At 37.0% G+C, this 27,867-nt stretch overlaps 1 protein-coding gene and 1 pseudogene across 1 annotated transcript in view; both read left to right on the top strand.

Moving 5' to 3' along the window:
* The window catches only part of Dlg2 (discs large MAGUK scaffold protein 2), a 1,815,033-nt gene that overhangs the window by 1,771,963 nt on the left and 15,203 nt on the right, over positions 1-27,867 (top strand). The window contains exons 17-21 of the mRNA XM_033763940.1: positions 13,426-13,525; positions 17,276-17,317; positions 23,443-23,493; positions 24,451-24,552; positions 27,401-27,573. Coding sequence (XP_033619831.1) covers positions 13,426-13,525; positions 17,276-17,317; positions 23,443-23,493; positions 24,451-24,552; positions 27,401-27,573 — 468 coding nt within the window. The remainder of the gene's footprint in view (positions 1-13,425; positions 13,526-17,275; positions 17,318-23,442; positions 23,494-24,450; positions 24,553-27,400; positions 27,574-27,867) is intronic.
* LOC117286328 lies at positions 2,535-5,379 on the top strand (annotated as a pseudogene).

Here is a 27,867-nt window from a genome sequence, read left to right as displayed (position 1 = left end):
ATAAATGTGTTCCACTCTTCCTGACTGGCCCTGGATGACTTTAGAAAATGTAGCCCCGTTGCATAAAGCAAAATTCATCTCAAAGGAAATGTTCAAGTGGGGGCTACAGCACAGACTAGACCAGAGAGCCTGAGACAGAAGCCAAGATGCACTCTCATCCTACTTCCACTGACTTAGCGGGGACAGAGCTCCTGTTGAGAACACTAATCCTTGTGACTCATTCTGCTACAGTGGGGTTCCTGGCTAAGGGGCCACAAGTCGCAGCAATATAATGGATTTGCCTCTAAGTTATCCCTCCTTTCATTCAAGCAGGAAGTAAGGGTTATTCAACCAGGCACAGCATTACAAAAAAATACTCTTATCGTGGCACTTACTGATTTGCCCTCGATCACTCTTGGGACGTAAATGTTGCAAGTGGCCTAGATATGGAGTTAGCATCAGCTGGTGGGAGGCAAAGAGCAAACTGTGAGATCCCGAGACTGAGTCATCATCCAAGAAAATAAAGCAGAGCACATCTCCTATCTGAAGGAGGAAGGACGGGAATGAAGACAGGTAGGAAGAAGACATAATCTTCTCAGTGTAGATGCTACATGCTGTAAAGACATTCGAGGTCAACAGATTTAATTCCCCATGAAACTCAGGGAGAGAAAGTGACTTTCTAAACTCATAAATAGGAGGGACTAGGGCTAGGGCTAGGAGTCTTTTCTCTGAGTTCTATAGGATTTTTAACTTAAATATGTGCCAACTAGCACTGCTAGAAAGCAAAGCATCTTCTCTGCTAGTTCACTGGTTTTCCCCCCCATTAAATTTATTGGCACATTTAAAGCAAACAATACTGTTACATTTATCATTGGGCTCTTGTACCTTTACATGATTTGTCTTGTTTTTACCCCGTGCCCCTGCCCTCCCTTCACCCTTTCCTAGCCTCTTGCTTTTTCAACTTGAGAAGGTTACCACCGAGCTCCATATGTTATGAAGAGATAATGATATTATAATAATTCTAACAGTTGGAAGTAGGCATGTTATATTCATGATACCAATGAGGAAAATGAATCCTATAAAGGTAAAATAACTAGTCCAAAGTTGCACAGCCATTGAGCTGAACAGCAAAGACTTTCGCAAAGAAAACGTGTCTGGCACAGAAGCAGTGTGCACGGGTCTGTCTTAGCCAGGACGAGGCTCTTCTGTCTGCCCTCTGCTTTGCTCTGATTTAATGATAGTTAAGAGTATATAACGACAATGCTGGCTGCACCCTATAACATCACAGGCATGCATTTGATCAAGCCATACTATAAAATGAAGTCATTCCTGCCTGGAATCGCCACTGCACCAATTCCCCTATCATGACAATCATCTGGTAACCAATTCTTTCTTCCTCCAACATTAGGCAATCTTTGTGTACTTAGCATCTGCTAAGTCCTAGGAGAGTCTAAACATAAGACCAAATTCTGAAGTTTGGGCTTTAGTGCTTGACAGATCCATTTAGAGCTGAATTAGATTCCCAGTTCTCCCACTTACCAGCTGTGTAAATAATGTTACCTCTTCAAAGATTCAGTTTTCTCACATCAGACAGAGGTAGGTGTGTGTGTGTGTGTGTGTGTGTGAGTGTAAGTGCATATGCATTTACATGTGAGGGGTATCATAGTATGATGGAGCCTTACTTATGAACTCCAGTGGTATAATATGCTGTAGATAAGAGGCAGGTGAATCTTCCATTAACCTAATTAACCCAAGTTGTTTATATGTCAGGCTGGTTGTAACTGAGGCCCCACTGTATTGTGGGTAGTATTCAATGACATAATTAGTATCAAATGTTTAACAAGATATGTACTGTTGATGGCACTGAGGAAGAGATCAATAAGTATTTTATTATTATTATCATCACCATCAATGAATTTATCCCTTGGAGAAAAGACTCACTGAGTTATCAGAGAAGAATCAAGAACTATGCCAATTCCTTTGAGGTGGAATGACCTCTCTTCCTGCTCACTTTGGTGATATGTCTTTCAATATCCAGCTCACCTGCCCTTCATTGTCTGCCTTGCTTCCTCTCCCCAAGTTTATTTTGCATTCTTCTTTTAATACATTGTACAGCCTGTATTAGTGACGTGGGAATCTCTGTTGGTGACCTGTGAGTCCTGGAAAGCTCACTCCAGTCCTAGAGCAGTCCAAGACTAAACGTGTGCCCTGTATCTATTTGGTGTGTGAACAAAATGGATGTCACAGCCAAGGAACAAGGGGCCTGGAGTACTAAAAGAAAGTTCATGACAGATGAGTAATTAATTTAAAAGCATCATAGAAGTTGGAATTAGAGACAACAGTCCTAATGTTTTTTCTGTGCAAATGAGAAGTAAGAAGGAGGAAAAGGGCAACTTCCAAGCATCACAATATAAAACACCTTCTAATAATATCACAATATAATAACACCTTCTTCATAATAATGCAGCAGTAATCGCAGCACCCCAGAGGCTGAGGCAGGAGGATTGTTGTGAGTTCAAGACCAGCCTGGGCTACACAGTGAGTTCCAGGTCAGTCTCAACTACATAGTGAGACCCTGTCTCAAAAAAACAAAAAAATAAAAAATAAAAGTGCATCGGTAGACAGTAATGGTATCAGGGAAAAGATAGAGCATCATTATTTTAAATTAGTGAAAATTAATGCACAGATTTCAGAGAGAGACTTTTCTGCACACGGATGAGGGTGACTCAGTTATACCCCTACTGGCCCCATACAGCCACACTGCCTTTTGTTTTGGGTACTTATGTAAGCCCAGCTAGCACAGACTGACCTGATTATCCAAAGATGAGAGAAGCCACTGGAGAATTACAGAAGAACTGACATTTCTGGGGAGGAAAAAATGAAACTGAGGAGGGACACATTCCCTGTGAATAAACATGTTATGTTAGACTTCTGCATAGCATGGACCAATCACAGAAATCTCATCCCTTGAACCACTTGAAAGAAAAATAAAGCAATAGAGATTATGTTTCCGAAATAAGATATAAAATTTGCCTGGAGAAATTCTTGGCAATGGTTATCTGCTATGAGCGGGGGAATACATAGTTGGAATCTCTGCAAGTGATCACAGAAAAGCAGGATCACATAGTGGATAAAAGCCAACTGCTTGGGTAAGAAAGTTGCCTTATGAGCCTGGCATGGTGGCACTCTGGGAGGCTGAGGCAGGATGGTCACAAGTTCAAACTGGCTTGCGTGACTTAGTGAGACTGTCTCAAACTGTAGGATAAAAAAAGGGCTGAGGGTATCTCCCAGGTGCAACCCATGGCGCTGAGCCTCGCTACTTATGCTTCTGGTTGCCCAGCCAGCACTTAGATTGCATGGCTTTTGCCCAAGGCTTGAGACTTATTGAGCAGTATTTGCCCTCTCTTCTGGTATAGCTAGTTTTGATGGCTCGGAATAAAGGAAGAGGATGTGCTGCCTGTAGCTTTAATATTGAGGCTGTTGGCTTTGGCAGAGATGAAATGTTGCCTGATATAGGGTTGAAGCCACTGCCACTGTTTCCTTAGGATACAGATTATAAACCAGTGCCACTGAAAACAGGAGAAAGTGAAGATTACATGCTGGCCTTGAAACAGGAATGGAGGAAAACAATGAAAAGAAAGCCTTATTTTATTGAAAAACCTGAAGAAAGGCCAGATATTTAAAGGTATAGTAAAAAATACATGCAGACATGCAGAGAAGAATGGATACCAGATTGGAGAAGACTCCCAAGAGAGATGGCCATGGAAACAATGCAGAAAAGACCTAAAATGCAAAAGGCACAAACAAAGTCACTTCGCTCATTAATGCTGCAGATGTGTTGAAAAAAATTGAGGAATTGGAAAAGAGAGGTGATGGTGAAAAATCTGATGAGGAAAATGAAGCAAAGAGAAAAGTAGGGAAGGTGATGACAATGAGGACGATGATGCAGAACAGGAAGACGACGACGAAGAGGAGCTAGGAGAGGAAAGGACTGCGTTACCTCATCCTGTGAAGGCGGGGCGATTTTGGTGTTCACAGTGACGACCACGTGGGTGAAGCAACCTATTGACGATGAACTTTCTTTTAAAAATGTTTAGACCTGCTGAGTATTTGGACAAAGTGGATTTGATTCGTTTCCGATAAGGAACGAGTACCTAGTTTAGTTTTGTCCCTGTTTTGCTGAACAAATACTTGTTACCAAAGTATGTAAAAGTGCTTTGAGCTTACCCACTGGTAACCTTGTAAAGGGGTCTCTGAAACTCTGACGCTCCTCTTAAACGCCTCTGCCATCTCTCTTACGTCCACCAGTGGATTTTGGAAAAAGTTGGATTTGAATATGTCTAAAGAGCTTTTGCATCTCTTAATCTATATATCCATACTTGAGCAAAACCATTTTACTTTAAGTGCTGATCTTTTCTAAAGATTATTATGAGTCATAGAGGCTTCCTGTAATAATAAAGGCTGACAGGACCGCGCATGGAGCACTTTAAAAACCAACTTGAAAATGATTTTTTACTTTTACGTGGAATGTATTTCTGCATTACTACTACGGAAACTCACCTGAGCTCTCACAAAGGCAAACGAACCAAAGAGATTCAAAAGTTTTGTGCTTAAAAACGTTCAACTGGAGGAAAATGCCCACGCTAGCTCTAACTTCACAGTTCGCTCCTCAGTACGAAGAGCTTTTCATGTTGGATGAATAGAATACTTGGATTTGGGGCCACTTCAGGCCATACCAGTCTATGTGATCTCACTGTAATAAGTCTGACACCTTCAAATAGTTGAGTTTGTGACGTTAGCCTGATACATCCTGTTGAATTTTGCACTTTCTGCCAGCGTGGAGTAGGTTCTACTTAGTTGCTGCTGTGAAGCGAATGTAAGTGTGAGCTGCAGGGGGGTGGGGTGGAGGGCTGCGGCCTCTGCTGTGCCTCACAGGCCTCCGTAGGGCTGGTTGCATAATAATGCATAACGAACCCAGGTCATTTTAGAATTAAGATTAATCCTGTTTTAATGTGAAAGCTAGCTCCCCTTCCCATTTTATATTTTGGGGAGAAAATACCTAGAAACCTCAGCCTCTGTAGAACTAAAAATGCCAAAGATTTTCAAAAAATTCATATTGTATATTTCAAAAGCAACTTCTTAATATCACATAGCAAAATAAACATTTTTTTTCTCTCTTGGGGAAGATATCACGCATTTGCCTGAGCACCAGAGCCGTAAATTCTATTTCTACCTAGAATATTAAATTCAACCTTGAACCCACACAGGGTTAAGTTCCTGTGTCTTAGTTTCTCCACTTGTAAAGAGTTTCCTATAAAAGTTTTTTAAACACTAACCAGAATTTTACTTTGTGTATACGTTCTCTTTGCTTATAAAAATGATCAGGTCTTAAATTTGGTTCTTACCTTCTAATCAGTCATAGCTGTAAATGAAAACACAGTTTTCCTTGTAAAATATATTATTGTAATCAGATTTTCCTATTTTGTTATTTGTAGGGAAAACTGGAGACAATTTCTGTTGCCTTGTGTGACTTTGCAACATGACTCTCAGGAAAAAGATCTCTTTCAATGGCAATACTTCCACAAATAATTCAAGATGGCTTAAAGACCATCTTATTAGTTTAGCACTATATTCTTATATGTGACTTACTGTTTAAAGGAGCTTATCAATCTACCAAGAATAAAAGTTTTCAGTAATAATGGCAGAGCTGTCATTTGGGAATGATAATTTAACAGAGTTGTTTTATTCTTCGGCTCCTTTGGTATCACAATCAAATACTATTGTTTAGTCCATAGGAACGGTATCTCTGCACTGTTTTCTTGCTTTCTTACAAGTCTGCCAATAACTCCTGGATTCAGGCAGATGCCCTGAAGGGATGTCATCACTGTTCCTGGGTTTCAGTCCCTCACTGGGCTAGTCCTGCAGACAAGGGTAGTCCCTCTGGGCAAGGGTTTGCCCTAGCAGGCCTTGCTAGGTATACTCTTTCCCCTTTTGGAAGATCTTTTTATAATTTTTAAATTATATAAATTATGAGGACAGGATCTGCAAGTTGTGTTATTTACCAGCATAAATCTTATTTTTCTGGCTGAAGATCTGATACTTTGAAGTTACTCCATGGGTAGGTAAACAGTATTTTGCAGAGACAGCTTCTTTATATATAGAAAAGGACTTATTGGTGATATAACAAAACTGGTTGCTACAATGCTTTTTCTTTTGTATTTGTTTACACTTTAAATTCTTTCAAAGTAAAAAGGGTGGGGGCTGAGGATGTAGGAAGGTCTTGGGTTCAACCTGAAGAGAGGAAGGGAGGGAGAGAAGATAAATGAAAGAGAAAAAGAAAAAATAGGGATAGAAAGATAATAAAAATAGAGAGACATACCAGAATCCAGTATAGCAAGTATTTCAGGAAGATGTGATAAACCATGTCTAATGGGAAGATTAAAATTAAAAAGCAGAGTGAGAGGAGACCTGAGAATAAATGTTGAATGAATCACCCCAGAATTCTTTGGTGACCCTAGTAAAGCAGCCACAGATGGTATCTGCCAAATGGACATGGCTGTACTCCAGTAAAACTTTATTTACAAAATCATGTATGGTCCATGGGCCATAGTTCTCTGGCCTCTAGTGTAGGTGATTTTACAGTGTTTGAAGTATGGTTCAAGTGCATTCAAAAGGGAGAAGTTTTGGTTTAAAAAGGTGGAGGTAGCTGGAGGAGAGGACAAGATCAGAGAAGAACAGGTCTGCATTCACTTGGAAGAACAGACAAGATATCCCAGATGTTGATATCTTGGGCCACAAAATTAAGGAGAACAGCCTATTTACTGTGCATCAGAGTGTCCATGAAGTCTAATATAATACAGCTGCCATTGAGCTGTAGTATTTTGGGCTTGCTGTCTATAGAGCCTCTTGGCTACCTTATTTTTTTCTTCTTCTTATTTTTGTTTTTTGAGACAAGGTCTCACTGTATAGTTCAGGCTGAGCTTGAACTCACTGTGTAGCCCAGGCTGGCCTCAAATTCACAATGATCTTTCAGGGTACTGATACTAAAAGTGTGTGCCACTATGCCGGCTTACCTTATCTCTTCTACCAGAATTGGGCCTCCTCAATTTGGACCGCTAAGGATCTGTCTTTATTTAGCATAAAGAGTTCCACAAATAATGTTACTTAGAAAAAAGGAGCGGGGTGGGACCTCATCTGGGATTCCATTTTTCAGAACTCTTTTAGGATGTGTGGATCTTGTGATTTGATTCCTTTCTAAGCAAAGAATTCTACGTTGAATTTTCTCCTATCAGATTATAGATCAGCTCCCACATTTTTATGAACTATGAACCTAGTTTGCTGTCTTCATTAGGCCATTTGTAATGGCCATAAGGGATCCATATTCTCTCTACCATCTATTTCCTTTTTTCAGGAAGTACTTTTTTCTTTTTATTGAGTTTATTGGTACAATCTAGGTATACAATACAGTTACATTCATTACTGGGATCCTGTAACTTCACATGACAGGTCTTGGTTCTCATTTTTTCTCCTTGTCCCCGACCTCCCTTCACCCCTTCCCCACTCAGGAAGTACTTTTGTGCTTACTTTGCATTGGAGTTATTATTTTTTTGTCCTAGACTGAAAGTAGCAATGAAAACAGAAAACACAGAAAATTTTTCTTGATATTAATGATAGCTATTTTTAATAAGCATTTTATGTAATGCACGAAATACTTTATAATTCATTACCTTTTTTTAGTCATATCAAACTTTTAAAACATGAAAAATAGAAAGACTAGAATTACAAATCTGTTATAATACATTCCCTAAACTATTTTGAAAGGAAATCTGTAGAAGTGGTGTTTTTTCCATTCTAGGATTCAATCCAGGACCACTCATTACATTTCATTTGTCCTGTTTTTTGTTTATTTGCTTGTTTTTAAGAATGGTCCCTTAGCTTTTTATGTTTTTTTCTGAAACTGACATATTTTAATTTTAATTTACCTAATTATTTCTTCAGCGTTAGTGTCAACTAATGCTTTTAATGCTTTTTTGGCAGGAATACTATATGTGATACTGTATACTTATCAAGGTTTTCCATTAAGAAAACCTTGAAGTCAGCCAACTTTTAAAAAAATGTAAATCCTTTTCGTGAATAATGACATTTAGAAGATGGAATCAGAGTGTTATGTGTACCTTTGGCTACTAGCGTATCATTACATCCAGACTTCTTTAAAGAATTATTAAACAAATCTTGTTTATAGCTGATGCTTCTAATTACCATCATCATTGTAAGATTCTTCTCTCACAGTCACAACTGTTGTTCCCAACAACATCCCTGTTTATTCATTTGCTTAATCTTACAGCACATATCAAATGGTTTCAGAATTGTGTTTCCATTACAATCAATAAACTTATCAAGTGAAGTGCAAGATTTCCTTATAATCCTATCTTTACAATATACTCAGAGAGTCCACATTATTTTAATGCAACTTACTGTATCAAATCATTTCAGGTATAAATATTTTACTATAGCATGGCAATGCTATTATCACACATAAAAATTATCAGTTACAAAATAAATATCCAGTCTTTTTAGGGCTCAAATTGGTTCATATGTCCCATAAATGCTTTCGGAGGGTCTATGTTTTACATTTTGTTGCTTTCAACAGGATCCAAATGAAAAGTACACTTTATAATTGGTTGATCTAACTTAAGTCCCCTCTGGTATATACATTTGCCCTTCACTTGTGTTGTCTGGTGGCAATTCTTATATTGAAGAAACCAGGTCATTTTCTTTCAGATTTTCTCATGGTTCAGATTTTGCTGGTTATATCCTTATAATGTAATTTTCCACGTTTCTGTGACTTCTTCATATCTGTAAACTGATAATTGGATCTAGAGATTTGATTAGGTCCAGGTTCCTTTGAAGGAATTTTGTTTGGGGAATAATAGAGGCTGGCAAGGCTAGTTTGTAAAAGATTATTCTCTCCCCCTCTCTGCCTCTCTCCCCTGCCTCCCTCCCTGTCTTCCTCCCTTCCTCCCTTGGATGTTTACAGTTACCAATACTTGATGCCTTGATCTATTAATTATGAATCTAGCAGTTTTTCATTTGGACGTTATAAACACATTGTTCATATAGACACATTTCTGGGGAAATGTGTGTGTGTATGCTAACTCATAATCTCCCTTTGTCTCATTACTTGTTCTTTAACATCTCGTTTTGAAATTATTTTTGTGTATATGAAGACAAAATGGCCAAATGTATAGTGACAACTTTCCCAGAAGAATACAATTAAGAGGAAAGAAGCACTTACAAAAACTAAAGAGACCACAGAAAATGTAAATCTGAGTTCGATATATTTTAAATTGAAACTCCACCCAGAGAACATTCTTCTCATAAAAGTGACATTTTAGAACGATGAAACACTTGAAACTTGAGAAATTAGCATAGGAAGATTAGAAAAACTCTAACATGTCCCTAATTTGAAAGTGTCCTGGAATAGAATGATAAAAATATGTCAAGATTTACTCGTGCGTCTTTCAGAACATGAAATCTGAGCAGGATAAGAAGTGATTTGTGTTTTTGGTTTTGCTTTCTTTCTTCATGAGGCATATGTTTTAGATTAAGCCAGATCACCAATACATTACCTCTCTGGTCAGGCTAGGTGATTTCATGCCATTGGACCTAACAACCTGGCAATTTCTGAGTGACAGTGATAAGATGCTGACTTCTGATATGGATGTTCTAATGTCTGTCACAACATGAAAGGTATTCACTTAACTGAGACAAGACCAAGTAGATAAACAAAAGCAGTGTACAGCTGATTGATTCCAAAGATTGGAGAACACACAGTACAATGAAAGATAAAAAATGTTTACCTCAAATAAAATTTAAAAATTGCTATAATTGTTTAATCCCATAGTATGGGGTTGGTGTGGGGATCCTATGATCTTATTGAAATATAATTCACATAGGTGTAATTGACAACTTGAAGTATACAACCCAGTGTTTTTAGTATACTCATGGGATTATAGATTTGCCTGTCATGGGTACTCACCTTTAAATTGCCCTACATGACCTGGAAAAATCCTTTTGATTTTTTTCTCTATGTTATCATATGAACAAATAAAATGGGATATAGCCCTCAAACACATGAACGGATATTCAAAAAACTGTAGCAGGATAACCTAAAGATATATTATTGAATCCAGTGGCACCAATGGCTGATCACTAAGAAGTGAAGCTTAAGGAATGACAGATCACTTAAAGTCCAATGCTAATAATTTTGAATATGAACTCGAAGCGTGTTTGGGTTGCAGAAACTTCCTGTGCTCTTAAGAATGGCAATATTTGCAACCAGGAATATTTGCCAATTCAATTTCTGACTGTACTGCTTACCTACCTGTGTCACTCTGGACAAATAAAGAAATAATGGGAAGTTAGCATGCAAATTAACACATGTAAAGCTTTTAGAACCACACCTGCTACATAAGTGCTCAATAGATGGTAGTTGCTGTTTTATCAATTTATTTATATGAACTCCATAACTCAAGTAAAATTGCAAGGTAAAATTCTTAGATATGTCAATTTACCCAGGTTACATTGGATTGTATTTTCAAATCTCTGTTCAAAGTTTCCTGCCATGAAAGCAATGGATCAGGATTGAAGACGCTGTAATGTAGGAAAAGAAACAATACCATTGATCAAGTGCAATTAAGAATAGAGCCATAGAGGGCTGGGAATTTAGCTCAGTGACAACTCGCCTGCCTCACAAGGGCAAGGTCCTGAGTTTGATCCCACGCACCAAAGAAAAAAAAGAGCCATAAACTAGGCTTCAGTTACTTTAGAACCATTTGTTCTATGAAGAGCCAAAGTGCTAATTTATTATTCCCACCTAGCACTCATGTAACAGATTTTTCTTTCCTGTATAAAAAGAAAACATTGCAGTAGCAAAAGCTTATATAATGAAATACATGTCTAAAGAAAATAAATAGTATTAACATTATAAACCACATATAATCTTTTATAGTTGAAATGTTTTAAGACTCTAAATGTGTGACTTGTAAATCTGTGTGAAATGAAAAACTGTTTTAATTTTGTGTCTATAAATGTAAGGAAATGTAACCACCAATAATTCTACTACCTTCTTTTTAATTCCAATAAGAAATGGCCTTTGCCAATAAGACTGTTAGATAATTTAATGTCTGAGGTATTATTATGTATTTTCTATTCTTTCAAAAGTGTGATACTCAGTATTATTATGTCTCAATCAGATAACTCATGATACACAACATTTTCATACTTGGGAAATGTTAGCACATTACATTCTTTGCTTTGAAACATAAACGAATTAATCACAGAGAACACTTTTTCATTTTCATTTGACCCCTGAAGCAATTTTAGTGATGTGATTTGCATGCACCCTCATTTTGTGGCCCAAAGGCCTTCAAATTCTCCACTGTGTGTATTTTCATCCCAGGCTTTCCTCCTCTTGGCATTGTTTTGGATATGCATGAAAACTTATTTTTTTGCATGAAGTCATCAATAATGTTGAAGATAAAGGTCTAACATACCTTGCAATATCACATGCCATTGATTCTCACATGGTTTTTTTCTGTTATTTTCAGTTACTGAAATTTAAATATGCTTGAAATGTAAAAGTGGCATGAAACTGGAGTGATGCAAGAATAATTAATGTTCCTTTAAAGATTATCATTTTTGGCACTTGGCATGAGTCCTCAATTATAAATTATGATGTAACTATATTGATCACAGGTATAATCAGCAGAGTAATGAGTTCTGAAGTAGAACTTTTTTTCCAAGAGAAAGTATTTTTAGTGCTTGAATGTGAAGTATAAAATTTGTCCCCTGATTTCAAAAAGCCCTCTTCAGGTGACATAAAATTTAGCTCCACTGACTTTGGTGGAAGTTCTTAGTACCTAAAAACCTAATAACTTAATGACAGGACTAGCACTTTAGTACTTCAATGCATCCTAAACTAAATTAACATGATGACCACAGTGGATATTCGAGGTAGGAGAGCATGAGTGCACAAAGAAAATAAGTTATTTATACAATTTTGTCAAATTTTAAATCTGTAAAGGCAAATACATGATGGAGTCTCACCAGTGAGACAAAACAGTTGCTCTTTCCTTCCAAGTAGTCACCTTGCTGACTGTACACTTTTTCCTACCAGCTGTCATTGAACCCTTTTCAAATTTTCTTCTATACTATTCATATATTCATTTTCAAACCAATGTAGTGAAAATTTTGTTCCTTGAGGAATGATTTTAATTTTTTTAGCCAAGTAAAACACCCACAAAACTGATTGATTCAAATGAGAATGGTAATCAAGCTGATGAAACCCTTCTTTAAATTAAATGTGAATATAAAATTAATAAGCCTGGTATGGCCTATAGCTTGTAAAATGATCGCAATAAATTTGTCAAAGAAGAATCCCACAAACCATGTACATAAAATATTATTAAGTTTTCTTAGGAAGTCATTAGAGGAACACCTGATGATATTCATTTGAATGAATAAATTTCAATATGTGTGTTATTTTTAATTTGGCCTCATTTTAGCTAATGGATTGGCTTATGCCTTAAAGACAGTCATTCTTACAGTACTTGAACCTTATCATAATATAGATGAATGACTGTCATTTCTCCCTTACTGGGTGAAGGCAACTTAATGCCATTTTAACAGCAATTTTAACAGTTTAGGTTGACTGTTTCCTGGCTGGTACCAACTAGCTCTGTGCTACTTGGTGCTTGGGCTTAATCTCTCTGTGCTTCTGGCTCCCTCTACAAAATGAAAGCTTGAGGCTAAATTGTCATTTGAATAAAAATGATATGCTATAATTTTCATATACTGCGAGACTATAATTATCATATACCCTAAATCTACATACTTCTCTGAGCAGCTTTAATTAAGTCCAAGTTGAAGTAACTCAAATTCAAATTATTTTAGAAGATGACTCATCACTAAGAAAACTAGTTTGTCTAATAAAACGTCTTTTCTACCTAATAAGATGCCATTTGTATAGCACTTTATGTTAACATTGTCTGACATGAGTCTCACAACCTAAGAACTGCTCTCATTATCCTCATTTTGCAGATATAGACACTGAGGCTCAGAAAAATTCAGTTACTTGTCAGAGGCGATGGACTAGCAAGATGTAGAGCCAAGACAAAGACTCTGGGTCTTCTAATTTAAGACTTTTTCCCTCTATCACCATTTATCTATAAGCAGTCTTTTGATTATGAGACCATTTTTCCAAAGTTCGGAATTTATGTTCTTTGAAAATGAATCCTGCCTTTACAAGCCTATGGCACCTCTGTAGCATAAATCCACTTGCGTCACTACAGCTCTCTGCTTTTACAAACTAGTTGTTTTGTCAGCATGAGTGTGACAACAATTAGACGTCCCCTGTTTTTGCCCCATGCCTTTTCTCCTTCACAGTCATTCAATGACAAGCGTAAAAAGAGCTTCATCTTTTCACGAAAATTCCCATTCTACAAGAACAAGGAGCAGAGTGAGCAGGAAACCAGTGATCCTGAACGTAAGTAGATTCTCGGAGATAATGTCACATGCAACACAAGAGAAAAATAAAAACTTTCTTCACGCATGATATAGGCTCCACCACACAACTAGGCAAATAAGTAAATTTAAAAAAAGAAAAAGAAAAGCACAGCAGGCAGGCAGGACAGGTCTTACTACTGTGACCAGTGTTTGTCCACAGTCTGGATCCTTCCCTTCACTGAGCTCTTTGCAGAGTACACTGGAGAGGGAGTTGCCAAAGCTGGGGCTTTGCTGCCAACCAATACTTATCTGTGAACAGGAATGGGTCTGGTTTGCCTTTTCTCTCATGCCACTCTCCAGGGCTTGACACAAATTTCTTTTCTGGGCAGAAATACCAGATTTCATCGCCTCACATATATTTTTGGAATGCTAGCTAACTGGAGTGACCAAATTACGTTGATTAATTACTGGAAAATTGGCTCACTCTTTCCCTCTCAATAAACACTAAATACTTGCTCAACAGTGAGCTTGTATTGGTGGATATTAAGTAGCAAAATTTGGAAGAGATCATTCCTTTATATGGGACATTTTTGTGGCAATATTGATAGCAAAAATGGTATCTGCCAAGTCTTTGTTTATTGGTTTTGTTTTTTGTTTGTTTGTTTGTTTTTACAGTCTTCTACTTAAACCTTTCAAGTTGCTTTACAAATCAGAAACTTTCTTAAGTCTCAGTCCAGGGAGTCTGGGGTAAAAATTGTTTCAAAAAAAAAGAGACAGTGGGATCCAGATTGTGTAGGCAACACGGTCTGTCATGGTAGTATCCATTTCAACTCCACTGACTTCTCCTTCCTCTCCCGTGGCTGTTCTTCCTCTCTCATTGCTCTCTCTGGGGACTTCCATGCAGGACATCCCCGGATTAGGTGACGACGGTTATGGAACAAAGACTCTGAGTAAGTTTCCAGGAATGGTCACTGTAACTTTTCTTTTCCTTTCCTTTCCTTTTGAGTTTGGCTTTTGTTCCTTTTCTCGAGGGCCTTTCACTCCTAGCATGCACAAGATACGAGTTTTATTTGTTACCTAGCTGTGAATGCTCCTACAAAATAATTTTCAATCGTTTTGTTCTGCATGTCAGCATTTAAAAGCAAAGTGTGTCAGGCACTCTAACTTCTGTTGCAGTTAACACTTTCCCTCCCTTTCTGAACATGTGACACAGCCAACATGGTTCTGGTGCCCACCATAACATCCCTTGCTCTGCTGCTTAATTCCTCCCAGTGAGCAAGAAACCATGTTGCAAGAAAGGGGGAGCTAAATATTCTAGAATCGCAAAGTAGATATATATTGTATGTGCTTTCCTCTGCCTTTTCACATGAAAATATTTAATGACTTTGCCAAATTCTATAATTGTTATATTTTGCTATTAGTAAAGGAGCTATTTTATAATCAAAAGGTACATGCATTATCAACAAGTAAATCTACCCGATCTTCCTTGAATAATTGTTACTGACTTTGATTGACTTTTTCTCTGACTTGAAGTGATCCTGCTTGAAATGTTTGTATAATAAAGTTTTAGTTATTAAGATCAGTGATTTATTAGCTGCATTATATAATCAGTCTTCATTTTGTAGTACAGAATGAAAAGTAAGATACATTAGACCTTTATATTTTCTAATTATTCCTGTCTTTGGTCTGTGTCTCATTGCAGTGACTGAGCAATTTAAATTAACAATCTTGTGATTTTTCTTTCTTTAATACTAACCTCATGGTATAGGTACCAGGGAAATAAGAACAGAATTTTCTGTCTTTTGCAATTGTATCACATTGTTCAGCTTTGTTTTGTTTTAACAGATACAGATGATATTTTTAGAAGCTATTCATTTCATTTTATAAAACAAAATAGCACTGAACTGAACCTGTTTCCAGAGGCTGTTTATATAACCTTGAATAATGACCTTTCATAATTCAAGTTACTGATTTGGAGTGGTTTTTTCTTATAAAAGAAACTATGTATATATAGAAAACAAAATCTGATCAAGAGTACTGATCTTAAAGATGAAAACTTTATCTTTGAATCATTTATAAAATACATGAAATTTGTCTTGAACCAGTGGCTGGACTTCAAATACCCATTTCAAAATTATTGGCGTAGCATGAAGCACCATCAAAGAGAATTCATAAATTTTAAACTTGAAAAGGAAAAAGAGGTTTTTCCTTTCAATATTTTTTAATAATTAACATCGGTATAAAGAATTTGCTATTATGTCAAAGATAGGAATGATGGCCTTTTAAATCCAGAACATCTATATTTATTTACTCTTTAAAAACTGAAGAGATTAAATAATAGATTTAACAGATTGAGTGCTCGCTTCAGCAGCACAAATACTAAAATTGGAACGATTTAATAGATTGAATAAAAGACAAAAACAAAAGCTCCTGTCATTCCTAACTCAAAGTACTTAAGATGGTAATGTACATGAAGGTACACTATTATTGTTGGCTGTATGCCTTAAAGGTTTTCAGTGGCAGAAAACAGGCTGTACAGATTCATCTACATTCCTTTATTCCTTTTCCTAGATCCCCTTTGCATCTGTAAAATATGTGGCCAAATTCGTAGTACAGCTCTATTCATAGACCAACACAAAGAGCAATGATTTGTAGGAATTTAACTCATAGTTGGTTTTCATTAATTTTATGCTCTAAATCTAATTCAATTAGCTGGCAAAAATTTATGGTATCAAAGCATTTTAAAGCAATTTTTATACTGTGAAACAGTGTTGTGTTCTTTTCCAAAAATATGCAATAGTTAGCATTTTGAAAAACCAAAGTTATTGTTAGTAAGATTCAGACATCAAATAATCACACAATTCATTTAGCTAAAGTGATACATGAATAAACTGAGAAGTTAGTAAAATATAAATTAACAAATAGAGATGAAAATGACTTTGGAAATTAAAGCTCCAATTCTGGCATGCAACTAATGTATATATCAATGTCATGTTAGGCTGAGTTGTGGTTTGTTTGTTTGTTTTTTTTAATTGGGAATGTTCCATAGAGGTAAGTCATTCAGACTGAATTAAAAACCTCCTCCTTCCCAGCACCTGTGCTGGGTATCAGTTCATTTATCCTCTGCCTGTTTCACCCCTCTAGAATCCAATTGCTATACAACTAAGTATCTTAATAGAAAAACATAATTCACAAAACATTTCTTCCGCTGAGATTTTCTGCTCATTCACTGAAGTGGGAAAGATCTTTCAGAATCCCTTTTCACCCTGAGAATTTTACAAAGTATTTAAACAGAAATAAAATTAAAAGGATTCCAGGGGTCAATAAGTGACTTGGCATGCAGTGTTCCTTCAAAATAATTAAAGACTAAAGTGGAGAAATAGAAAAGCCTGCAAGAAAACAGTCCCTGCCAACCAAAATCTCAACTTACTGTTAAGAAACACTCAGTTATGACACAGTGTCTTTTGTAAGATGGACCTGAAAATCAGAGCGAGAAGAATGAGTCATAGTGTTTATAAAAAGAAAATTTCCTGGATTGACTTTTTAAAATTAAATATACTACTTGCATTATTTGCTAAAAAGATGTAATTAAGCAGAAGATTCCTGCAAAAATGCTGATAAAGTTTTCATCTTCTTTATCTTATCCAAATTTTCTTAATGCGAACTTTTCTGCTGCCTTTTACTTGCCTTTTGCTCACATTTCTAGTAGCCTTGCATGAGTGTATTCCTTTCAGTTTGGGCTGCTTTCCAATGCTTGGTATCTCTTTAATTTGCTGTGCTGTTCTTGCAGAACATGTTTCTTCTAATGCCAGCGATAGCGAAAGTAGCTGCCGTAAGTTATTGCTTTGGTTTGCCATTCTTTTCTTTGCAATTGCCCCATTGCCTGTGGTGGTCATTTCAGATTTGTGTTGTTGTTTTTCAATTGCTGCCTTTTATCATTCTTATCCAAAGCAAATGGCTTGAAATGAAATCAGCATTTGATGTGAAAAAGGTACAAAAGTCACTAGGGCTATCAGTGGACCCTTACGTGATCTGTTCTGATTTGTTCAAGCATTAGCGGTCTTATTAATGTCAACTGCAGCCTCAGCTGGTTGTGACCCAATGATTCGATTTTCATAAGAAAGGTGCAGGAGAAGTTCAACTAGGTGAATCTTGGCATTCTACCCCGCAAAACAATTTAAACTCCCTGCAGGAGGGTGGAGACTTCATCATGACTTTATTTCCCTTCTCATTTTGCCTTTTCTTTTCTCTTCTTTGTTCCCCTTCACAAGCTATATAAATTGCAATATTCCATATTTTAAGGTAGATACAAATCTACACATCTAATTTTATTTGGGGGATGGTTGGAAAACTGATACAAAAAAATTTGATCCTCTAATGTTGAAGGAACTCCTCCTCTTCCTACACCCTTTTCTTTGAAAAAGTGAACAGAACTTGTTGGGTCAGAAAACTTAACTGAAAAGGTAGGTAACTGTTTAAAAATTCCTTCTTGTGTTTCTTTGGTTACGTCAAGCCATTTGCTTTTTGTATGGAAATATTCACCAAACACCAAGCACATCCTTTCGATCAGTTCTCGTGGTTTCTTATTGGTTTTGGTGACTAGTATAGGTACCTATTATCATTGGAATCATTATGAATTCTGTAATATTACATTGTATTACTTAGTGAAATTGCTTGCTCAAAAAGTAATGGCCAAGTGTAGAAGAAAACCTGTAGTCCAATATATGACTAATAGCTACCAAGGCAGAAATTGGTATCGTCTTTTGCCTGAATATTATACTAAATAAAAAGTAAAGTTGTGTTGGGTATTTTTCTCATTATAGCATAATACTTTACAAAACCATGCTTTTTGAGGTGGAGTGCCACATATTGGAGTATGGTAAATGTAATTTGGATTTTGAGAAAAGTTGTGCGGGGTCAGATTGTTAGAAAGGAGGAAAAATGGCAGGTAAAGGTAGGGGCCAGAAGAGGAAGAGGAGACAGACCAAAGAATAAAATGATTGAATTGTAACAAATCACCCAATTTTCTGATAAAAGTCAAATTTTGAAAGAATTTCATCAAGTTTTACTGATGAAAGGATTAGAGTTCTTGTTCTAAACTTTTTTTTTTTTTGGCTTTTGAGTTTTTTTGATACTGGGAGTCGAACTCAGGACCTTGTGCTTGCCAGGCAGGTATGGTGCCACTGAGTTAAACCTCTGGCCCTCTACATGATTTCTTAACATTATCACATTCTTCCTGCTCCTAAAATTTTATGATTAACCTAACTTCAAGGGAAAAAATAGCCTCTGCCACTCTTCATATGACTTTAAACCAAGAAATCAGGTCAAGAATAAGTGACCAAGGTTGTTTTTCTGACTCCTGAGCTATTCTCAATTTAGTGTGAGGAAAAATATAACTTATTTATTGGGTTTTAGGTAGACCAATGACACTAATTTCTGGTAGAGTTTAGACATCTGCTGCATGATCTCAAGCCCTATAGAATCATTTTCCCAAGCCCAACCATGCTGAATAGCAACTAAAATGCAGTTAATTACAATACACATTGTCCAGTTATGCAAAATACAACTTCAAAGCTATCTGAATAATTAGCCTGTACCAGGGGATGATAATTACTAAGCAGGTATGAAGTGGGGATCAGGCAAACCTTGACAGCTAAAGCTTTCCTTTCTTGAATCTTAGTCTTCAGATATTACACTTAAAAACTCATTAGTGTTTTATTGTTTAATAGAATTTTCAGAATAAGGATCTTGAGGGAAAATGACATTGAGATAAGAACCAAGACCTCTCCCCATATTCTTCTCCTTAGCACTGTCAGGTGTCACCTGTCAATATCTTTAGTTCATTATAAGCCTTTTTTCCTTTACATCTACACTCTCATTTGATTTCTACAATAAATCTATTAGACATTTTTTCCATTAATATCCCATTTTACATCAGAGGGAAGTTGAAGCTCTACTACCAGTAGAGTAGTAGCACTACAGTTCCAAGCCAAACCTTTTCAGTCTGAATCCCATATACTTTTCACTCCTTATTTATAATCCAAACTTCCTGATGTTTTATCTGGTATATCTTAACCATTCCATACTACCCACCAAATGAATACAATCAAGTTTTATATAGTATTAACTATACACGAAGCTTCAGTGTAAGGGCTTTATTATATCATTTAATCTTTCAAATGTCCTATGGAAACAATCTGTGACCTTGTAAAACTTACCCAACGTCTCAATTCTCCCTTATGTAAACCAAGTATCTTGGGTTAGACCTGAGACAGAAAATAGATCTCAACTCTGACCATCCAGTAATAGCTGTCTGAAGAATTCTCTTGAAAAGTATTCCTAGGCCATGTTGAGTCTCAGCAGTAATGGGGACAATGATCAGTCTGTGATGCCTTTCAGGAACACAGATTAGGGCTGGAACAACACGTGCTACTACAGACTTGTCTATGAAGCACTGGAACGCCAAAACCTTTTTTAGTACTAACATTACATGGCTCTAACAACCTACTTATTCTTAATAGCCACTTCATGCAGGCAGGCAGGCGGCAGAAACTAAAGCTAGAACATTAAATGCACTACCACTGGTCTTCACTTCTCTCCTCTTTGTTTCCAAGAATTCCTAAAGAACAGCAAGTCGCTTTTCTCAGTCCTGAAGGCCCAGTAGGGCCTTATTCCAGATATGTCTCACTGCAGCTTTGCTTCTAGTTTACACACAAAATGTTTCGTGGAGACTGTAACAGAGTCCTCTGCCAAGTCTCTGGCAGCTGCAAACGTCCACACACAGCTCCGCTGCTCGCCCACTTCCAGCCTTGCGGTTGCCAAAACAAGACCAAAAAATAGTTTGTACCTTTTTGCCAGCTGTTATTTCTAAATGCCAGCCTCTTCTGAGGAAAAAAATAGAAAAACTACTAAGGATGACTGTTTTATGGAGATGACACAGAAGTATTAAAAATTTTTTTAAAGAGCTGGTATTTACAGATGGGACCATATGGCCTCTCAATGACTCTGACCTGGCTTCTGCTCACACCCTTTTGTTCTTTGTAAGCCCTACTCTACTACCCCTCACAGAATTTCACATCTCTCTTCCTTTTGAGATATATTCAAAAGAATCTAAAAGAAGGATGTGATTTTAAACGTTGACTCTACTAGTCACTAGCTGAGGAAACATTTTTGAACTGCTGTTTCCATCTGTAAAAGGAGGGTCGGCAGCATCCTTACTCTCTAGAAAGGTCTGAAAAATAGAAGCCAGAGGATGTGAAAAGCCCCTCTGCACCTGTAAAGCATCATAGTGATATGAATTTCCTTTCCCTCATTATAGTAAACTTTTTTCCCTCTCCTTCTGATTTCCTTTCAGTTACTCCAAGAGCATTTCATTGTTGAGCCTCAAAGTGAAAATCGGCTCAAGGTGCTGAAATCACAGCTAATATGGGATGGAAACCTGCCCAGCTTCCCTGCAGGTTCCTAGGTGTTACACAATATCCAGTTTTCACGGTGCCTTGAGGATTAGGTGTGCTTTGACATAAAAGATGTGCTTTTTACTCCCTGCCAGTGCTGATGCTCTGAACAAAAAAACAGTTCCTTGTACCGTTACAGAAACAAACCAAAAAGGAATGAATAAGCAAGGAACTGTAGAATTCTCTAATAACATTAACAAACTACTTTTTACATTGGTGTTCAGAATCACAAGTTATACATACTGACATCAAACATCTTATTTAAGCTTTGCCTCTTGAATGTCCCATGAAAATGCTTTGCAAGGCTACTGAAAAGAAATTCATATGGAAGCATGATGTACTTATTTAGAGAAAACCATTTCCTAAAGTGAATTAGGACAAAACACAAAGCAGAACCTATCTTTGGCCTTATTATTCACCCTGTTTTTACAACTGAACTCAGAATACAGTTTTATTTTACATTAAGCACTTCTCTGGCACTGGGGACACAGTGATGAATTAAACTCAGTCTTTGCCTGTATCTCCCCCAAAAATGAGCAGATTTAGATATCTGCTGATATTTGGAGCTTTTGTTATCCTATGATCAAGATCTCCCCACTCATATATTAACTAGTTCTTTAAGTTCTCCCTGTAAAGTTACAATCAAACGTTGTAATATTAGTCTACTATGTTTCTATGCCTAAAACTATACTTTTCCTCAATAATTTTTATATTTATCTTCTGAATGCTTAAGACCTCTATCTCAGGCATTAGCAATCAATCACTTTCTTTGGCCTAGACTGTGAATTTTAGTTTATTCAAATGGAAACATTCTTTTTCTGCATTTAAGAAAAAATGTGAAGCTGACCATCTTAGAGCAACCATGGATAAGATGCCCGTTATGAGGAGCATTAAGACCCATTCTCCGTGTCTTTAGGGTATAGTGTGGCCTAGCAGTGCCATTTTGAAATCAAGCCCTTCTCAAAATAGATATAAGATGTGACTTAAGCCAGCAGCCACTTCTTACACTTAAAGAAAAGCCCACCCACCCTATGCTGATACCAACACTCCAAGAAAGACATCTGTACTCAACTTTACCCGTACTTAACTTCTTCACGTCAGTTGCTATTACCAAAACTATACACACTATTGATTGCCTCCTTGTATGAAATTAACTCACTTTTCCCTGGTGCCTGGGCTACAAAGGGAAACTTGGCAATGGCAGACTGAATGAACGAACGTGTCTCAGGGTTAGTGAGCATTTAACCATCTAACAGTTTTCCCTGAGCATCATTCAGGCAGCATATTTGTTTACATACTCACCCTCCTGAGAGTAACTCCGGCAGGTGTCATTTCAACTGGTCACTTCTTGTATTGAATAAACTTGAAAAAATTGTCATCTTTATACTACCTGTTATATTATAAAAATTAATCAAAAATGTAATTTTTGGTCATCCTGTATTTAAATAATTGGACTGTTAAGTAGTTAAAACAATGAGATTAATTGCCCTTTGGCTTCAGAAAAGACTACTTCATGGTCCATTTCTCCTCCACTACTATCTCCTGTAGTAGGCATGAAGTCTCACATTTTCAACAGTCCTAACCTGTTTTTCATCAAAGGTTAGGACTAAGTCTACTAAAAATATAGGAGCTTAGCTTTCAGTCTCTGCAGCTCAATTGGGCTGATCCTGTGGCCAATTAGTCAACTGGATAAAACAGATGATTGAAAATATAATTCTCAAAGGCCAATTTACTTTCCACAGTTATTTGTTGACTTAAGGGATATACTGAGCCATAAGGTTTGCTGCAAATCGCACTGGAGGGGCTGACACTTTACTACATTACCTCCTTAGCTCCCTTTTGGAAGTTTCAAGGCATGATTTAGCAGCAATTATAACCAGTGATATTGGGCACTTCTTTTTTTTAATGCAGGGAATAGAATTTAGGGCTTCACACATGCTAAGCACACACTACCACTGAGCTATGCCCCTACTCCCTGTACATTTATAATCTTCTGTAATTGACCCACAGCATTTTCCTCATGACTTAATGTTATTAGAGTAAAACCTTTATTATCCCTAGCTAAAATCCTGTAATATACAGACATCTGTTTTTGAGCAACTTGCTTTGTAAGGAAATAAAATAGACAAAAGAACAGAGCTTCTGATTAGGTAGCAACAAACTATTGGATGTACCCTTTCCTTGTACTAAATGGCTTTACTTTAGGTGGTCCCACTTGGTGTAGAGACATGGCACTCCACTTCTAAGGTCAGACCGAAGGCAGTCTAACAGGTCATTGCTCTGCAGCACATAGCTAGCAGCCAGTTATTAGAGTTATGACTTGGTATGTAATAACCCAACACAAAATAGTTATGAGGCTGAAGGAATTTCCAAATGGTTCAAAAAGAGAAAGCAAGAAATTTAACCCTGAACTGTCTATTTCCTATGTTTCAGAGCAGGGATTATAGCTTTAGGGCATCACTGATGGTTAGTTGACTATAATCTTCCTTTCTTCTCTTCTCAGGGGGGCAAGAAGACCTCATTCTTTCCTACGAGCCTGTCACAAGGCAGGAAAGTAAGTTTCTCGGCATATCTGGGGTTCCTGATTGCCAGGTCATAGCAGGTGACATTGCTGAAGAAGGGAAAGAGTAAAGGACTAAACAAAATAAAACAGCTCAGTGCTCAGTTGTCCCCAAACCATACTCCAAGTCTCTTTTTGGCCCTGTCACTGTACAAACAGCTTCCCTGCTGAGCAGGGAACAGCAGCTCCTTAGAAGATGGAGCACTCTTCAAATGAGCTGTCTAGTAAGAACGGGAATATCCAAATCACCTGAGCCCTAGTGAGAGGACTGATGGAGAAATCCTGCGATGCTGAAGTCAGCCCAGTTTTGAGAAAGATTTTTCTGCAGACCTAAGATACAGGCCATCTGCACGCTGTTCCAGGAGCCTGGCTTCCTTTTCTCTGGAGTCATTTGTACCTAGGCTGGTGACCATTGCCAAGAGATATTTCAGAGAAAATTCAAGCATCAGTTCGGGACTTGTACCAAATGGACTTTAGAGTTCTTTCTACTATCACACACAAAGGAATTGGAGAGAACTCAGCAGAGTATAGAGAATAGTTTGAGCTGAGGAAATTACAAAAACATAAAGGTGTCATTACTACTAACAATTACTTTTAAACAATAGCCAAATAGCTGGTTTCAATTCTTTCTTTTTCCCCTCCCTCTCAGTTGACTGAATTCAGTTGTTTTGACATTGTGTAGGCATAACCTGAGAATAAGCAAAATCCTCCAAATGGTTCTTCTTTGACAATTGCTGCAGTTGCTTTTCCTTATTTGTAAAGTAGGCACAGCAGCACCCTTGGGGCTAAACATACAATTCTCTATACAAGCCTTAGGGCTAATTTAGCTATAGTTATAACCTTAGCAGTTTGGTTTGGCAATGTCACCTTAAGAACTTCCTTTTCAGGACAGTTTTGCTGTCATTTCCAAGTCTTTCCCCTCACTTGCATTTTTCCTTTCCTTATCTGCAGTAAACTATACCCGGCCAGTGATTATCCTGGGACCCATGAAGGATCGAATCAATGATGATTTGATATCTGAATTTCCTGATAAATTTGGCTCGTGTGTGCCTCGTAAGTATCATTTTTCAGGAAAATGCTCATATCCTTTATGTGTTGATGCACTTCTGTCTCTCCAGTGATCTCCTTTCGGATTCATATAGAATCAGTTACTATCTGAACACTTTACCTAATTTCCATGCCTCACACTTTCCATCTATGCTACAAGTATAATAATGTTTTCTCTAAACTGACTTTTGTCCACTAGAAGGCAGAAGGATCATTGTAAACCCCTTAACATGCAAATCAGCATGGATTTACGATAGGCATCATATGTTCTTATATATAGGCTGAAACAACATTTGTAGCATCATTTTTCCATAAAAAACCATATATTAAAACCACTTCAGGTTCATTTATGACAGTTTGTCAATTCCAAACAAAATGGCTTTTCCCCTATATTTTCATAGTTCCATATCTTAGAAAAATAAGAACAAGAAGGTATCTGTATTCTGACCCTCTAGGCCACCATAGACTTAAGTTTGCTTTATTATTATAAGCAGTAATCAGGTCACCTAGGCCCACTGAGTGTAGGGCTGCAAGATGCTTTCTGCTAGACCTCTCTCCATTCCCACCACAAACATACTTCTCCACTCATCCCATCCACAGAGACCTTCCATGCTTGTAGACAAGCCCAAGAGGAAATTTTAAATTATTAAATAGTGAATCTCAAATTTGATCCTAAAAATTTCTCTGTATATCGTTTTAAGCTTCAGGCTCTCAAGTGTCTCCAACATTTCAGTGTGGCCTACTTCACCTAGAACACTAAAGAATATCAGAAATTATGTGTAATAATACATGGACAAAAGAGGACTAAGATAATTGCTATACAGTATCTCATGAAATGATTCCAAGCAAATACCCAGGGGAAAAGTCCTACCATACCACCGATCCTAAAAATGTCTTCAGCCGAGAAGGCTCAAGTAAAAGCCTAGGTTGTTGACACCAGCTTCCTGTTTCAACTTCTACTTATGAGGAAAGAAAACAGACCTTAAGCATCATCTTCACTTCTCTTCCACATTGTGAACACTTATCTCTTATTTCATTCTTTTTCTTAGTTCACTATGTTATGATTGTGATTTCAAATTCTATACATGTTTCTTGTGTAGAACTTGAAAAATACTAAAAAGGGTTAAAGGAAAAAATAAAAAGGACTCAGTCTCACACAATATCTGGAAATAACATTGCAGATGTAATAGTGTTTTGGTAAATTTCTATATATTCTTTTTTCCAATGCATACATTTTTCCAGGATAAAACTTTTAACTATTTTAAATGATTAATATACAATCATCCTTCATTCATACACATTTTGGATTTTCTCTATTTTTATTGTGAATTATAATAAAATATAATTGTGTATTATTTAAAAGTTAACATAATAAACATCTTTAAGGATAAAACTGCATCTGAAATTTTGATCTTTTTCTTTCTCTTTGGTGGTACTGGAATTGAGCCCAAGGCCTTGCACGTGGTAGACAAGCCATTGACCTACATCTCTAGGCCTTCTATTATTTTATTTTGAGACAGTGTTTCCCTGAATTATATAGGTGGACTCAAATTTGAAATCCTGCTGCCTCAGCTTTCTGAATTATTGGAATTACAAGTGTCCACCATCATGGCTACCTTGATCATTTTTAAAAGATAGTGTCTTAGAAAAGAAATAATTGAGTCAAGGTCGAAAATATTTTAATGATGTAGGGGGCAATGCTGGGGATTGAACCCAGGGCCTCTTCCCTGAGCTACATCCCAATATCCCCAGCGTTTTTATATTTATTTTGAGACAGGTTCTCACTAAATTGACCAGGCTGACTTAAAACTTGCAATCCCCTTGCCTTAGCCTCCCAGAGTACTTGGATTACAGCTTTACACCACTACACTTAGTTTGGAAATACTTTTAACTTTTTAAAATCATATAGGTTGATTGTTTTCTCTTTTTACCAGAACATATAACCGAAATAGTTAAATATGTTGATTTCCATATTTTTAAAGCTCTGAATATATTTATAACTGCATGTCCAATTTTTTGTCTTCCTTCTTATGGGACACATTTTCTTCTTTGTGTTGGATATCATGGTGCTCTACTGTTAAGAGTATGGATTTTGTTATCTTACTTTATAGAATAATTTTGATATGGCAAGGAGTAACTTACTAAGAGAACAGCTTGTTCCACTTTGGTTTTAGGTATTCTAAAGGTGGATCTAGAGTAGCTGTGTGTGTGTGTGTGTGTGTGTGTGTGTGTGTGTGTGTGTGTGTATTTAAGGCCCAGCCTTGCCTTATAATTCAGGCTGGCCTGAAACTCTCAGCACTCCTCCTGCCTCAGCTTACCAAGAGTTGGAATTATAGGTATGTGCCAGCATACCCACCTAAAATAGCTTTCAAGAATGTGGATTTTCTGGGGTCTTAATCAAATATTCAGTTCTGGCTAAACTTCAGTGTCTCCTAACACTGTATATTCTCCAGACTCACCACTTGGAAATTGCTCTTGGCAAAGAGGTAGAGTGAATATAGTTTCCCTCGTGTAAAAATTACTGCTCTGTCACTTTCTGTTGTCTGATACCTGAAAACAATTGTTCCAGGGCTGGGGATTTAGCTCAGTGTTTCTGCTGCCTGCCTCACAAGCACAAGAAACAGAGTTCAATCCCTGGTATCAAAAAACAAAACAAAACAAACAGTTGTTCCATACATTTTGTACAGTTTTAGAGTTGTTTGTAGTAGGGAAGTGAGACTGATACCTGTTACTATGTTCTATCCATCACATTACATATATCTATGTATCTGTGTTGAAGGTGTGGTGAATAAAGTAGGAGGCAAGTTGACAAATATACAGACATCTTAACTTTATCGCTTCTTGTTTCATAAAGATACTACAAGGCCAAAGCGTGACTATGAAGTGGATGGCAGAGACTATCACTTTGTCATTTCCAGAGAACAAATGGAGAAAGATATTCAAGAGCACAAATTTATAGAAGCCGGCCAGTACAATGACAACTTATATGGAACCAGTGTGCAGTCTGTGAGATTTGTAGCAGAAAGGGTACGTTTGCCGGTGTTCTTACAACTCCCCTGAAGAAGCTTTCTGGGTGATGAACTATGGTTTGTTTGTTTTTTTGTTTTTAATCATTACTCTTTCCTAATTGCAATTGTAAATTTTGATTAAATATTTCATTTAAGATACGCAAGCAGAGAATCATCTTAGAACAGTATCATTAATCTTTATTCTAAGATCACTGAAATATGCTGACTGACTTTGAGAAGGGGAGGAAGAATGGAACCTGTAATCCTGAAGTCCATTAACAATCTGAAGTGTCTGGGGATTCCCTTTGTCCTT

Source organism: Fukomys damarensis, unplaced genomic scaffold (genome assembly GCF_012274545.1).
Source record: "Fukomys damarensis isolate Sample0158 unplaced genomic scaffold, DMR_v1.0_HiC HiC_scaffold_16, whole genome shotgun sequence".
NCBI classification, from domain to species: Eukaryota; Metazoa; Chordata; class Mammalia; order Rodentia; family Bathyergidae; genus Fukomys; species Fukomys damarensis.
The sequence above is the reverse complement of the archived record's forward strand: the minus strand, read 5'-3'. Positions and strand labels throughout refer to the sequence as shown.